We start from the raw sequence: 17,009 nt of genomic DNA, 5'->3' as shown, positions 1-17,009 counted from the left end.
CCCACTCAGCAAGGTCTAATACACAAACCTGCTTTGCCTTCATGTCCTCAGTCTTGGTGTATGACTGAGTCTTGGTAATACGATCAAAATCATCCCAGTGACCCAATCCAGAAATAACCAACCCCACCTCATTCAACTGACCACTGTATCCTACTTGTTATCTTCTTGCTCTGGTTCCTTTATGCTGCTAGCACTTGTTTAATTTGCAACTTTATTAAATCTGATTCGAATTACATATACCCGCTAACTCAGTGATTCACCATGGTGCCTGTGTAATGGAATTATCTGGGACTCAATAAAAAATACCAAGGCCTCAGTCCCACCCCCAGAGCTGCTGATAAAACTGACTGGGAGTGAACCTGGGCATCAGACTGTTGAAAGTTCTCCAGATGGCTTCAGCATTGCAGCCAGGGCTGAGCACTACCACTCCACCTGGAAATGCTACTTCAGACAGCTTTCCTAGCCCCTCCACACATCTGTAACAAACCCGTTTTTCAACTGGGGAAACTGCTCTGGACACTCTCCTACTTTAGGCCTTTAAAGATTCCAAACATGTCCAATGCCTCTCAGACTCCTCAACTTGGCACAACAGCTCTTATCTGGAGATCTCACCCCTGCCTCCCTTCGCAGCTTCATCTTCGGCTACTTCCTCCACTCTAATCAGGTTAAATATTTTGCAGTTCCAGAAAGGCTCCAGCTCAACCACTCCAGCTTTGGCACACTCCTTTCCTTCTGCTTGAAGTCTCTCTCTGCTGGGACAACTTCTACCTCCCAGCACTTCAAAATGGCATGCCATACTATTTTCTAAGTCATTATTGTGTGCCAGAGTCCGCTCCAGAGGCTTCCTATACATATGTGTGTGTGTGTGTGTGTGTGTGTGTGTGTGTATATCATTATATGTTATATACATATATACGTATATATATAAATATAATATATATTAATATATAATATATAATATATATTATATACGTATATATTATATATTATATATATTACATATATACATATACGTATATATGTATGTATGTATATATATGTATATGTATATATGTACACACATATATATGTATATGTGTATATTATATACATATATACGTATATATATATTATATACATATATATATCATTAACACTTAGGACAACAGTGTAAAATGTATTATTAGAGACTCCGTTTTACACATGAAGTAATGGAGACAGAGTGAGGACAAATAATTTCTACAAGGTGGCTATAGCTCCACCTCCCAAGCCTCTGCTCTGTGTGTCACCTCCTCCTTAAAAGCTGTCCCCAGCCTCTGTGGTCTAGTTCCTGGATGCCCTTCTGACTTTTCACAAAACCTATGATAGTTGCTTGTTCTAGCTACCATTTATATAGTTCTAAGTGGGCTATGTCTCTAAGCTTTGTAATCCTAGCACCTGGTTTAGTCCCTGGCACAAAACAGATGCACAAAGCTATATAACCACTTGATTAGCATAGACTGGAGCTATCTATCACCTTTTCTAATCTGGATACCATATTTCCTATAATATAGCCTAAGCTGCATTTTTTTTGTGACTTTTTAGTAGGTGCCATTACTTATACTGGGTTTGAAATAAGTTAAAATGCTAGGTCCTTTGTTTATTATTTTGAACTGGTATATCAAATAAAGTTTCCTTGCTCTGTAACCATGAAACTGATTTTTGTTTTTTATATAAGATGCATATCTTACCAATTGCTAAAGATTAAGGTTATATCAAACATCCTAAATATAGTTGTTCACCACTTTAGAATTCACCCTAACTGGATAATAATAACCTATGATTCTATGGGGAGGAACAGCTATGGAATTGATAGACCTGTGCCATAAACTCAGTCCCAGGTAGGACAGGCATATGAGGAAGAGCACAACACTGAAAAGTCTGATTCTCAGATTTATTATTATTATTTTTTAATGTTTACTTATTTTTGAGAGAGAGAGAGAAAGAGGGAGGGAGGGAGGGGCAGAGAGAGAGGCAAACAACAGAATTCAGAATTTGAAGCAGGCTCCAGGCTCTGAGCTGTCAGCAGAGAGCCTGACGTGGGGCTCAAACTCACAAAGTGAGATGAACTGAACCGATGTCAGACGCTTAACCAACTAAGCCACCCAGGTGCCCCTCACATTTATTTTTTTAATTAAAGTATGGCTGACACACAATATTACACAGTTTTAGGTGTACAACATAATGATTTGACAATTACACATATTACAAAATGCTTACCCTGATGGGTGCAGTTACCATCTGTCACCATACAACATTACTACAATACTATTGACTACATTCCCCACTTTACAACCCTGTGGACTTACTTATTTTATAACTGGAAGTTTGTACTTCTTTTGTTTTTTTAATGTTTATTCATTTTTGAAAGACAGAAAAAGTGTGAGCAGGGGTGGGGCAGAGAAAGAGGGAGACACAGAATCCGAAGCAGGCTGCAGACTCTGAGCTGTCATAACAGAGCCTGACGCAGGGCCCGAACCCACAAAGTGCAAGATCATGACCTGAGCCAAAGTTGGACGCTTCACTGACTGAGCCACCCAGGCGTCCCTGGAAGTTTGCACCTCTTAATCCTTTTCACCTGCTTCATCTATCCCCCACCCTGTTCCCCTCTGGCAACTATCAGTTTTGTTCTCTGTATTTATGAGTCTGTTTCTCCTTTTGTTTGTTCGTTTATTTTTTAGATTCCACATGTAAGTTAAATCATGTGGTATTTGTCTTCTCAGATGATTTTAAAAATTGACCTCAGTGCTGTTGAATGTTTAAAATGAGATCATCACTGACATACTGGTAGAAACAAAAGTCAAAAACTTGCAAAAACCAGTGGAACAAGAAACACAAAAAGACAATTAAGGTTAGGGAACAAATTGACTCCAATTTTAAACCTAACACTAAAGAAGAATTAAGAGTATAGAACTTTGGTCAAAACAAAATGAAAAACATCACTAAAGCCAGATCTGTTATGTCAGTTAATACCAAAAGAATTTAGAGGGAACTTCATAAATTTGACAAATTGATTCTAAAGTGCATCTGGAAGACAAAGAGAACAGCCAAGAAAACTAAAAAAAGGAATAACAGGGAAGAGGGGAACTTTAGCCTACCAGATTTCAAAATTATTACACAGTTGAAGTGATTGAAATGTGCTATTGCTAAGAAGCAGATAGAAAAACCTTGACAAAACAGAAATTAAAGTCCAGAAATTATTGCATGTATACATGAAAATTTTATATATGGCAAAGGTAGCATTTTCAAATCAGTGGGGAAAGGGTGGATTACTTAAAAAATGTTTTTGCTTGCACATCCTTGAAAACTAATGTAACATTGTATGCCAACTATACTTCAATTTAAAACAAAATAAAGACACACACCTGAAAGAAATGTTTCTGAGACAAGAAGTGTCCACCTGGATAAAAGAAACCTTAGATTTCAATTTCTTATCTTGTACAAAAATCAATTCCAGAAAGATCAAATACTTAAACATAAAAATTAAAGCCACAAAAGTATTTAAAGAAATATAATAATAGTTTTTTATAATTTGGGAATGAAGAAGGTCCTTCTGATCATGTTACAGAATTTAGAAATCTGTAAGTTTATTTACTTTTGAGAGAGAGAGAGAGAGAGAGACAGAGCATGAGCAGGGGAGGGGCAGATAGAGAGGGACACGCACAGAATCCGAAGCCGGCTCCAGGCTCTGAGCTGTCAGCACAGAGCCCAAAGCGGGGCTCAAACTCACAAACTGTGAGATCATGACCTAAGCTGAAATCAAGACACTTAAGTGACTGAGCCACTTAGGTGCCCCAGAATTTAGAAATCTTAACTGAAAACAGACTGACAGACATGACTACCTAAAAATAAATATTTTTCTAAATAGTAAAAGACCTAATATACTTAAAAGACAAATCTCAGACTTGGTAAACAAATTTGCAACACATAGGTCATCCTTAAAAACTATCCTTAAAAACTTTTATTTACTTAACTTCCCACTTATATGTCTACAACAATAAAACAGTACCTCAATACAAAAATAAGCTGAGTACATGAAGAAACCCAAATTATCTAGGATATGAAAAGATTCTTGATTTTAATGAAAAATTTAACACTTTTTAAAAAAAGAAACCTTTTCAGGGCGCCTGGGTGGCTCAGTTGGTAAGCGTCCAACTTTGGCTCAGGTCATGATCTCGTGGTTTGAGTTCGAGCCCCGCGTCAGGTTCTGTGCTGACAGCTCAGAGCCTGGAGCCTGCTTCGGATTCTGTGTCTCTCTCTCTCTCTGCTCCTCCCTGACTTACACTCTGTCTCTCTCTCACAAATAAATAAACATTAAAAAAAAAAAAAAAAAAAAGAAACCTTTCACCTGCCAGATTGATAAAGATGAGTAAGTTTGATAATGCCCTGAGTTGGTAAAAATGTGGCAAAATGGGTGCATTTAAAAAATATTTACTTGGCACCTACTATATGTTAAGTACTTATGCCAAGCATTATGGATATTCAGTGCAAATGACACCATCCCCTGTGCTCAAGGGGCTAACACCCTAGTGGTGGAGGGGGTATTAAAGAGTCTTTCTGGAGGACAGTAATTAGAGAGGAATAATGAGTCTGTGAATTAGAGTACAAAATTTTAAATAAGCCCTTTAAAAACAATTATATACATTTTAAAGCTTCTTTCCACTTCAACAAATGTCCTTTCAACTGCCCTCCATTGCCTAAGTGGCAAGCTGACCCTTGGCCTCTTCATCCACATCACAATTAATAATGGGAACATCCTGTGACCAGCAATTCCTCTGCTGGGTATATATCCTAATAAACTAAGCCGATAAAAACAATTATACATGTCCTAGGATTGCGGCATTATAGATGCAGGCAAAAACCTAAAAACAATTTAAATGTATAAACATCTTTTGGTACATGTATATGATGGAATATTATACAGTCCCTAAAACAAAATTACAAGTATATGTTTGCCATGGAAAACGTTCTCATTATAAGAGATTATGATTAGTAGGATTCCATTTACCTAACTACATATACACATAAGTTTATATAAGCATATAAGGTATGGCAAGGTAAACAACAAATGTAAGAGAGGTTATGGTGAGGAGAAAGGTTTTACTTGGTTTACACTTTTTTATTACTTGAAAAAACATTTTATGAACATGCATGTACTTGTTTTATAATTTAAAAAGCCACTGCCATTCTGGAGGGAAAAGATAGAGGGGAGGGAGGAAGGGAAAGCACGTGAGAATCAGTCATAGATGTTGAAACAACATAAAGATCTAGAAATGAGGTATCTGTGTTTTATAATTAGTTAAAATGAAATCTGCTTTGGAAGTAGTTAAAGGCGCCCCACTGAGATTTCAGTAATTGTAATATTCAGAAATAAAAGCCATGTATTCAGACGTTGTTCACTTTCATCAAATCAATTAGGTTCAGCAGCAGAACGAAAATGTTTAAAATTCTGACTCAAGGGGTGCCTGAGTGGCTGAGTCGGTTAAGTGTCCGACTTCGGTTCAGGTCATGATCTCACAGTCTGTGAGTTCGAGCCCCGCATCAGGCTCTGTGCTGACAGCTCAGAGGCTGCAACCTCCTTCAGATTCTGTCTCTGTCTCTCTCTGCCCCTCCCCCACTCACACTCTGTCTCTGTCTCTCTCTCTCCAAATATAAATAAACATTAAACAAATTTTTCTTGAAGATTAAAAAATTGTGTGACTCAAAAGGATGTATTTAAATAGGATATAAACATCCAATATCCCCAAATTTCAGTCAGGTCAAGAGAAGTAAACCAAAGCAGGTCTAAAGAATTTTTCCTAAGTACCTGGCCTTAATTCACAGCTCCTTGGCAACAGGGGCCTGACACTGTCCAGAAGCCAATTTCTGGCAGTTGGTGTATTTATTAAAAACAAAAATTTAAAGGCCTTCCTGGATTTTGGTTCTGGCAATTCCCTGAATTAACTAAATAAGATCAATCACCTAGGGAAGTGGCTTGGAAAAACAGCTGAAAACTTATGCCAAATCTTGGCACAGGCACACAATTTTGGCTCAAAATTTTATTTCAATTTTCTAAGTAATTACAGTCTTTCTGTTTTCCATTAGAATTGTCTAGACACCAAAGATTTCTTTCACTCATAATTCTTTACAGGGTTCCAGTTACAGTTAGTCACCTTCAATATTCAATTAGAATGAAAAATTCAGCGAAATAACTGTGGTTTGTCTACATGATGCCAGTATAAGTTATTTTTTCACAGTACTGACTCTCTGGGGAAAAAATTTTTTTTGGCTTGAATTGATTTTTGGAAAAACCTTCACCTAAGCCTATATCACATCCTTTCTAGAAGAACCAAATTAGAAAGTTACCATAAAAAAGAATATGGCTATTTTATGGGTTTATAAATACCTCAAATCAGAAGTAGTGGTATATCCCATACACATACACAGGGTCCAACTTCAGCTCTAAATAGTTAGAAAATGACCTAGCTTGTGGTGGTGTAGGTGTTCATCCAAGTTGTACAACTCCAGGCTAAAAGGACTAGGATTTGTTCCATGCAAATTATACCTTACTAATAAAAATGATGGGAAAAAAGTGACTTAGGCAATTTCATATTCATTAGTAAGAGGCTAATTATAGATTATGCAATCCTTTTGCTTTCTTCCCTCAGATAATTACTTGCCTTATTCCCTAGCTTTATTCTAGTCTCTGGTTGGTCATCATTTCAGAGATGCCTGACCACTCTATACAAGTACTTCCTAATTTACTATGGTTTTTCACTGGAGTACTTATCTCTATATGATATATTGCTTATTAATATTTACTTGCTGTGGTGGTTATTATCTGCCTGCCCACTCCCAGAATTTAAGTTCCATAAGGACAGAGGCTTCATTATCTCATCCACTGCTCTATCTCCAGCACCTAGCACATGGTGCCTGACAACATAGTAGAGTTCAACAGATATTGCTACATGAATGAATGAATACATGAATGTTTGGATGGAAGCGTAGGATACAGATTCAGGAGACGCGTAAGTCTCGTCCCATCCCCAACCACCACCTAACCATTCCCTTTCCCAGTGATAGCTACTGGTGCCAAGTTGTATATAACCTTCCAGAAGGATTCTAAGCATATACAAACATATATGCACAACATTCTTTTTTCCTTCCCATATAGTTGTTCCCATATATCAGTTTGCATGTGCTTTCTTCCCCACTTAATAACTGTATCTTAGATGTCCTTCCAAACCCATATATATACTTTTGCCTCAATATTTACTTTGCTAGCTACACAGTATTACTTTTTATGGTTCTAGAAGTTTATTGATCAATCCCTTAGTAATGGAAAATATTTTAGTATTACAAACATTATTAACAAAATCTTTTATTACTGCAAATAATAATGAATGACTATATGTGTCTTTACACACACTGGTTGTATGACTGCAGCAATTCACCCTCCATACAGAAATATATAAAACTGTTCATTTCCACATATCCTTACCATCTCAGTGTGTTAAACTTTGTCAACTTTTAAATTGAAAACAGCCTCTCATTTTATTTTGATTTTAATTTATTATTATGAGTAAGGCTGACATGTTTTAAGTCATCTAAATTTTCCTTCCTGAAGATTTCCATCTTTCTATTGGCTGTTGGTGATTTCTTTTATCGGCAGACCCTCTTTAAATATTAAAAAAGAAAAAGTATACTTTGTTATATCTGATGCAAATATTTTTCCCAATTTGACATTTGCCTTTTGCTTTTACGTATGATTTTCTAAGCACATTTTTAAAGAAGGTGGTTAATTTTATAGTAATTCTTTCCTTTTGTGACTTTTGTGTCATACGTAAAAAGGCCTGTAAGTATGTTTAAATATAATAATGAAGGTCAGAGCAAAGTTTATTTATCTTTATTCTCCTCCTTGGAGGTGCACATTATACATAGACATACTACATTCTACTTATCTTACAGGCTTGGTATTTCCAGTTGGCTATGCTGTTCTTTGAAATTAGCTATCATTAAGATTGTATTAAACACACCCCATGTTTTCTTATACTTTAATGCCTTCATTTAAAATTTTACATCCTTGCCTCATCTGGAATTTATTCAATGTGAGAAGTAAAAGATCCACTCCCCCCCCCCAGATGGTTACTTTTAATAATCTACTTTCCCTCCCTTATGCTGATATGAAACGTTACTTTGATTGTTTACTCATTTGGGTCAATTTATTAGCTTTCTATTCTGCTCCACAGATCTGCCTATTTATGTGACAGTATCACATGCTTTTATTTCATTCGTGATTAACATTTCCACCAGAGAGTAAGCAGAGTCAGAAATGGAAAGTGTCAAGCATTTCTTTCTTTCCTGCACTAACCTTTTAGCTATTTGTTAATAAGTGTTATAAAGAACTATCAATTGGTTTCAAATACAGTACTAATGAGGTCAAGTCACAGGTTGATTCTAGAATAGGCCAATTCATTTTGCAAACAGAAAAGATTCCACACCTTAAGACTGTAGCTCTAATTTCAGCCAGCCATCTAGAAAGCCATATACATCACTGAAGAGTGGACTAGAGAGAAACAATACGGATGGCTTAGAGGATATCTATCACTTTTATTTGACAAGTAACTCAGGCTCAATAGTTCCACACACTATCTTCATAAATAAAACACATTAATAACTCATAGTTATTTGAAAAGACAGCATATCCAACTGGAAACACCAAAACTGTAAGATAAGTAAAATAGAGCATATCTACACAACCATAACCACAACATTGCTGCAAATGGGAGGTATGAGAAACAGAAGATAAATTTCCTAGTATCTCCAAAGTTTAATAGTTAAAGTGGCCTCTAGAATCTCCCCCTCTGTACTTGGTTCTAAAATGGAATTCAAGCATTCTATAGTGCAGAGATAAGGACAGAAGATCTGAAATGCACATTCCTACAGACCATAGGCAGGGAAGAAAAGCCTCAATGTTTTTGCAGCTGTTAGAACACAGAACTTGTAGGATTCCCCCAAATGGACCATCTAACCAAAATCTTTCCTGGATCCAAAGAAAGAACCCTTGAAATGGCCCTAACAAGAAACAGGCTCTTGGCCCTAAGGGCATGCTCCTAAATGGGTCAATAAATCTTTCTGTCAGTCTTTCCTACATACTTTGCCTAAAGGATCAAATCTGTTCTCTTGGCTTTGATAAGCATTTTTACATGGAGGACACCTTTGAAAATGATTTGCTGTTTCTCTGGTATCTAAAACCATAAATGCCCTGGATTCTTCACTTTCAAAGGAGAAAAGAATTTCTTCCTTCACCTTCCCATATGCCAGGATTTAAACAATGCCTCTTCATTTCTTGAATGAACTTAATTCAAGCTCTGATATCTGGAATATTATAGTTGTTTTCATTTAGTTCCTCAAACCTAAAACATCTTCGAACTCATTTAATCCATTCTCACTAGGTTTTCTTTGTAGGACCTTTTCCTTTCCTAAAATATACATATTTTCCTTTCCTTTCCTTAAATATATATTTCCTTAAAATATATTTTTTTTTCTTTTCCTTTCCTTAAAATATATATATTTTAAGTTTATTTATTTATGTGGAGGGAGAGGCAGAGAGACAGGACCCCAAGCAGGCTCCACAGTTAATAGAGCCTGACGCGGAGCTTGTACTCATGAACCATGAGATCATGACCTGAGCCAAAATCAAGAGTTGGACACTTAACTGACTGAGCCACCCAGGTGCTCCCTTTTCAATATATTTTAAATGTCTATTTGAAAATATTGGTCTCAGGGCGCCTGGGTGGCTCGGTCGGTTAAGCGTCCGACTTCGGCTCAGGTCATGATCTCACGGTCCGTGGGTTCGAGCCCTGCGTCGGGCTCTGTGCTGACAGCTCAGAGCCTGGAGCCTGTTTCAGATTCTGTGTCTCCCTCTCTCTGTGACCCTCTCCCATTCATGCTCTGTCTCTCTCTGTCTCAAAAATAAATAAACATTAAAAAAAAAAAATTAAAAAAAAAAAAGAAAATATTGGTCTCATCTATAGGTTTGATCCTATTGCTTTTTTCACTGGCTTCTTTATCTTTAGTTAAAACATGTCATTTTGTCCTTTTTCTATGATCTTGCTCACTAAAGGAAACCTTTAAGTCTTAATTTTCTCATTTCTTTTTACATGCTTAGTTAGAATTTTCCATTTTTTGGACAATATATCTTCTGATTAATAGTTGAATAAGTTTACCATATGGCCTCAGACAGCTTGGCTCTTCCAATCTTTCATAGCAATTCTTCCCAAATGTGCCTGGTCATAAGATGCAAAGGGGGTGGAGGGGGCTAGTGTGCTTCTTATTCAAAATGCACATTCCTGGGCTCCACTCAACATCTAAAGAATCAGAAACTGGGTGGGAATGCATATTTCTAACAAATATGGGAAAGACTGCTTCAAGGTTCCTTTTTCTCTTTGTTCGAATTAAGGAAGTAATAGAGTATAAATAGACTCTCTATTACACTTATCTCTGTTTAAACTTAAAAAAAAAGAAAGGTGAATGACCCTTTCTTTAGTCTCTCCTTCTTAAATGTTACAACTTTTCAATGTTTAGCATACATTTAACCACTACTTCCAGCACCATCACCACAGCCAATACACCCACCAGATGGCACACAGGCACTGCGTGCATGCCTAGTAAAAGAGTGAGAGGAAGAGAGCACATTTTATCTTACACCAACAGCCACTGAATGGCTAGAGTAGATCAAGGCAGCTGTGTGCAACCACAAGGATCAGAATTTACAAGGATTAGAATATACAAGCACTCTTAATCATCCTCATGAAGAAGCTCACAACCCCTTTAAGATGGTAACCTGCCCCAGACCATGTTAACAAATGAAATCATTTAAAATTCACAGTCAAGAGAGATATTATCCTGATTTTATAAAAGATGGCAATGACTACAGATGGACCTACAACTTAAAAGTTGCATTCTTAAATTTAAAACTTTAGGACACTTAAACTCAAAAAGACCAAAGACCACCCACGAATTAGAGTTTTTCAAAGCAGTTCTGTTCCCTAGCAAATTAAAAAGGGCATCAATGTATTCCATAATACAATACTGAAAATTGCAATGATCAATATTACTTTACCGATACGTTCCATTTGAGAGCTATTATCGAAGCTACATCTAAATCGTATTTTGAAGAGCAAAAACATCTTAAAGTCAGACATCAATATCAACAATAATCCTTTAATCAAAATCTTATTCATTAAAACATTAAAAAAAAAAAAAGATTTTGCAAATTTTTATAAATAAGTTCCCTGGGTCTACTTGACACACAGTAAGCGCTCGGTTAGCAGTCTCTTCATTTTTCTGCCAGACAAACTGCCAAAAGAGTGACAAACTTTGCACCATAAGTGAGCAAAATGTCCAAAACAAAGGCCCCTACTGATGGTCTTTAGCTTCAGAGTCAAGATCCAAAAGTTTATTTGCAAACTACTTGCTTGAAACTTGGTAGAAAGAAGCAATGCTACCATTACAGGATAGGTTCCTGGATCCATCCACAAGAGTTAACTCGTAATATACTTGAAGCACAATATCCATACTATTTTATCTGCTCCTAAACAACGATGTAAAAGATTTTCTTTTTCGAAAAATGCAGGGATCAGGCAAATCTTCCCTCTGCCCTCCACCTCAGAAAAAAGGAGATTTCCAGGTTGCTGTTTCTAATTGCACACATATATGTAAGGCAGAAAGAATGTCTACACCAGTCACTCTCTGGGTATTCCAACTTGGAAAACAATGCAATAGGTAAGGCTCAGAATCCCCCAGGCCTCAGGTTTGTCCTAAAGAGTTCAAATATACAAGGCAAGAACCACAGATAACTCACTCTAGAAGTCTGCTTTCAGTGTATTGCTCTTAATTTGAAGGGTTAACAGTCTCAGAGATTTGTGTTGTTGTTGCTAATGCTGCTAAGTAATCTACTGCCATGCCTACACTTATAAGCACAAGTGATGCACATTTTTGATAACTACAATCTACAAATTTTGATAACTGTATCACATGTGGGGCCGTCAATATTTTTTTAGAGCTATTTCATCAAACTTACCTATTACTTTGGTCACAATTGTAAAAGTTCTTACTTTAGTCATACCTGTATAGTTTGTAAATCCATTTTAAACTCCTTAAGTTATTTTACTTACCCTACAGAGAAAAACACGCCTCAACTGCTACCTACTGCTATTCCTTACAAAAGCAAAATATATGAAGATCAATTTGAGAATTGATATAAGTATAATCTTAATTAAAACAATGATGTGAAAAGCTTCAAAATCTCTACATTCTGTCATCATTTGAAACAAAGAAAACCTTCAGGGACACCAACAGATCCCAGCTAAGAGCAAGGGAAATTTTTAATAATCTCCTTGAATGTTGGTATCTTTTCCTGTCTTCTCTTTATACCAATTAAACATTCAGAACACCACTCAATATTTGCTCCTTACACAAATTCTGAACTGTGGTTCACAGAATTTTTTGGCTATTATCTATTCTTACACTGTAATTTTACAGTGTAGGGCATGGCAAAGTTTTACTAAGTGCCTAATTTGTGAAAGATCTGGTGCTCAGTCCTGGTTTTTCAAGAGCTAACTTTAAGAAATGCATCAAGTTGTAATGTGTATAAATGCACACTACACAATAGCACGGAACTTCTCTTTGTTACTTGCAAAGGGAAAGGTTTTTACTCATTATGAATTCCACAAATTCAAAAACTTTTTTTTTTTATTTTGACTGCTTTCATTACATGCATATTGCTTCCAAGCTCTTCCTTTGCTGCTTTTTTTTTTTTTAAGCAAATAAACATTCTTCTCTGTCCATTAACAACCAATCTAAGCTTATTATCTTTCTTTTTAGAGGCTGATTTTAATTAAACTTAAAATGTTTCTCCCGCATTTCTTATTCAAAGATCTTTTTTGGAATAAGTCTCATGCTTCTCACTGAAGATAAAAGTCTCTCTCACTGTATGTAAATAATGTTTCATAATGAAATTTCATTTTGAGCCTCAGTACCTATTGTGCAATTACAAACTTTTGCAACCTAAGTATTCCTTATATATTTTAAAATACTAAGTTTTTTTCCAAATATTCTTTAGCATTTAATGATGAATTTTTTCCATAACTTAAGTGCACTAAAGTTAACTTTCTCATATTTCCATTAATTACACATTAATTTTTTTAAGATTAAAAAAAGCCTCTCCAAAAAGTATGCTACTCAGAATATGTTACTCTACTGATTCTCAAATTCTAAGTATAAAAGAATAAATTTTAAATGACTAAGTTCTATTTATCCCCTGATTAAGTCAGATTTATGATCTCCCCTCCCCATTCCAGCTACTGTGAATTTTGAATAAAACAACCTCAATTGTAACAGAAGAAACATCTGTTGCTTTTTTCTTCATAAGGGCTTTCCTAACTGAAAGAAAGGCTCTCTGCCTGACCTCCTCTTCCACTCCCCCTTCCCACCCACACTAAGTTCCTTAAAACTCTTTAAGTAAATGTATTATTTAAAATTTTACTGTATCTACTTAAAATGTCATCATTTATCCAGAAACATTCACTTCCTTATTAAAATTCAAAAAATGAGTATGTTATATACATCAAAAAATAAGAGATGTGACTGGTAGAATATTAATTGTAACCGAAACGCAGACTTTCGAGAGGATACTTGAAGTGATCAACTCAATCAAGTTGTCACACATTCCGGGCTCACTCAGTATTGTTTAGGGTTAAGATTTTCTTCATATGGGATCTTGCATGCTATATTTTCTTTGCCAATCTAACGCTAACATAATGGCAGTCACTACCCCAAGAGGCAGACACCAAATGGTGCCACCCACACTCTCACACTGTGCCTCATAATAAACCATAAAGCAGTGGAATGCACCGGCCCCTTTATGAGCAAACAATGCCTGAGCTTCATTAGAATACAGCTGACATTTTCAAAGCACAAATACTTTTAAGAAAAAAGTACTAGGAAAGAAAGGAATGAAACAGCTATAAAAGCTGAAATATTTTTTTTTAAGTGTCAGGTTTATTTCAAAGATCCCGAGGAAGCATATTTTGCTGTTGACAATGTAAAAGTTTTCATAAATAAAAAAATGTAGAGTTAAGGTCAAAGCTTATTTTATTAACTACTGGAAAGAAATGAAAGTAAAAACTATCATTTGAATTGCAGTCACAAGTAATAACTATAAAGTACCTTCAGAATTATTCATTTCCTCAAATGCTTTCTTAGTTCTTGAACGAGGAAAAGTGAGCTCCAAAATTATTTTCACATTTTAATTGATTTATATAAGTAACTGAGTGATAAACTAAGCTTAATCTACCCCTCCCCCCCCCACCCAACCCAACCCCCATACCCTGTAGTTTTCCTGTCTGCAACAAGCAAGGACGTCTTGAATTCAGCGTGCTCCTGGCTGTTTATCAACTTAATATTGCTGCTGTTGGAAGAATATAAAATAAACGCGGTAAAAACTCACCCAGCACTAAGAAACAAAATGATCTCTCTTACCTGGTCTAAAGAAGCATGCCTCTCACTGCAGTACCAACAACACTCTACAGTCTTTGTTACCATTCAGTGGAAACTTGAGACTGTGTCAGACATAAGCAATCGAGCGCAGAAAAGCTCAATTTAAAATACTCAATAAAACTAAAAAGATGCTCAAGAAAACTGTTTAGGTAACTGACTTTCAAAAGACATATGAGAACTGTCTAATGCAACAAAGATCATTCAAAAGAAACTGGAAGTGTAAGTCTAAAGACACAAAGGGGCTTTTTATGTGCAGAATCTTACTTTCTCATTAATTAAAGGTTGTTTTAAAAATATGCTTAAAATAAAAGTGGTAAAACGATAAAATGGCTAACTTCAAGCTAACATATTTTAAAATATCATTTGAACTTTAACTAGCTAAAAAATAAGATTAAACTTACTCACGAAATCTGCATAATTCGAACTGTGCATGTCAGGGTATTTGCTGGCTCCAAAGCAGTCACAAAGCAGGAGACCTTAATGCATCTTGAAAGCAGAGCAAAACCACCATAAGTATGGGGGGGGGGGGGGGGGGAGGGGGGGAGGGGGCTGGGGAGGAGAGACTCTTGAAAAACTGGCTGGGGCTTTTCAACCTGTAATAACTGTCTAGCTCCTCTGGGAGGGAAAAAAAAAAAAAAAAAAAGTCCTGGTCCTGCCCCCTGAGATAGGAGGCTATGTTTCAATGCCAAAATGAATGACAGGCCCATTTCTGATATCAACAAAGAGCAGCTTAGTTGTGCTCCATTTTTTTTCACTTTCCCACACAGTTAGAAGTTCCAAATTTTTCAGGTTAGTATCTTTATATCTAGGGTTAAGTACCTTTGTCCATTTTCTCAAGAGAACCCAATTATGTTGTCCTAGTTTTAAAAATGATTAATTAAAAATATATACCTAATCATCTTAACTCGGTTTTTCCTAGGCAGGAAGCTAAACAAAAGATGACCTCTGAAGTTCCTTTCTAAATCTACCCTTTGCAATATAAGATCATCGTATGACTATTAATATTAATAAGCTTTTTCTGCATCCTGACATGTGGGCACAAGGGGAAACTAAAAGTAGGTAACAAACATAGAAATAAAGTAACTGAGATAAAATTTTCAGTTAGCTAGATGTAAAAATCATTTACTAAAGTACATGTGTATGATTATACAAATTGAAATCAATAAACACTTTGAACAATGACATATATTTACTTAATGCCTATTATGAGCCAAGTACTACTTGGGGCTCTGAGGATATAGCAGTGAACACAACAGACAAAAGCCAAACAAAAATCCTTATCTTCAGTGAGCTTATTAGTTTATATTTCAGTTCCCTGAATGTACAACTCTCCTAGATAGACTAAGATAGTTCTCTGCTTCTTTGATTAGTTCCCATCTAATCTGAAATAGTCCCCTCTGAAAGTATGTCTTGACAACAGCTTCAGGAAGGGCAAGGATTCTGTGCTTTCTTCAGTGTTACATCCTTAGTGTCTGAAACACTGCCTATTAGACCTTCAAACAGATATACAGTAAATGAAATAGATCAAAAAGAGCTTTTCCTTAGTCCATCTCTGCAGACTATGCACCATGTATTATTACACTTACATGCACGAGGGTATTAATTAACTTGGGTTGCAATTACATAATAGCTTAAAACTGAAAACACAACCTATATGGCCCTGTACCTTTTCAGAGTCTAAAATCTGTTTTTGCGGGGCACCTGGGTGGCTCAGTTGGTTAAGCGTCAGACTTCGGCTCAGGTCATGATCTCGTGGTTCATGGGTTGGAGCCCTGCATCAGGCTCTGAGTTGACAGCTCAGTGCCGGGACCCTGCTTCAGATTCTGTGTCGCCCTCTCTCTCTCTGCCTCTCCCCCACTTGCTCGCTCTCTCTCTCTCTCTCTCTCTCTCAAAAAGTTTAAAAGATAAATAAATAAAAATAATAATAAAATAAAACCTGTTTTTGCTATCAAATGTGAGGTCACTGTATTTGAGTAAAAGAATCATTCAAAAAATTCTATACACTAACTTTTTGTGGATTACCAGATTTTAGAGCAGTCTGAATAAAAAAAGAATCTTGGAAATTACAATAGCATCCCATCAGTTTTGTGTGTGTGGAATAACTTTAAACTCTCCTTCTCATCATTCTTGATTGTCTTACTGTAAACCAGTGAGACACAGAAAATAAGTGTACACGTCTACCCTGTCAAATCAGCCAGAAGTCTTGTACATGTCACTCAAGGCCAGGATATTCAAGGGCTACATACCGTCACACCTATTCTGGTATAGTCTTAAAACAAAAGGAAATTAAACTTCTCAGCACTCAGATACGCTCATCATACTTCCAAATAGAGTATTCCTCCCTCCCTCTATCCCACCTCTAGAGATGGACGATGATTTAAAGTTCAAATATAAACTACCTGGAATATTCACATACTTAGCATGTGTTCTAACAATAAATCTAACAGCAC

The 17,009-nt window shown here is 36.2% G+C and overlaps 1 protein-coding gene across 11 annotated transcripts in view; it reads right to left on the bottom strand.

Annotated features, from left to right (window-relative positions):
• TFDP2 (transcription factor Dp-2) overlaps positions 1-17,009 on the bottom strand; it is a 188,498-nt gene that overhangs the window by 63,720 nt on the left and 107,769 nt on the right. For 2 of the 11 annotated variants that reach the window (XM_042998661.1, XM_042998660.1), the window contains exon 5: positions 14,961-15,045. The exons of 4 other annotated variants lie outside the window; for them this stretch is intronic. In XM_042998661.1, coding sequence (XP_042854595.1) covers positions 14,961-14,991 — 31 coding nt within the window. In that variant the 5' untranslated portion in view covers positions 14,992-15,045. Of the gene's footprint in view, positions 1-3,383; positions 3,407-14,389; positions 14,471-14,541; positions 14,615-14,960; positions 15,046-17,009 lie in introns of those variants that run through there. 5 more of the 11 variants (XM_007086347.3, XM_042998663.1, XM_015539355.2 and 2 more) reach the window with 5 other exon arrangements.

Source organism: Panthera tigris, chromosome C2 (genome assembly GCF_018350195.1).
Source record: "Panthera tigris isolate Pti1 chromosome C2, P.tigris_Pti1_mat1.1, whole genome shotgun sequence".
Classification (NCBI taxonomy): domain Eukaryota; kingdom Metazoa; phylum Chordata; class Mammalia; order Carnivora; family Felidae; genus Panthera; species Panthera tigris.
The sequence above is the reverse complement of the archived record's forward strand: the minus strand, read 5'-3'. Positions and strand labels throughout refer to the sequence as shown.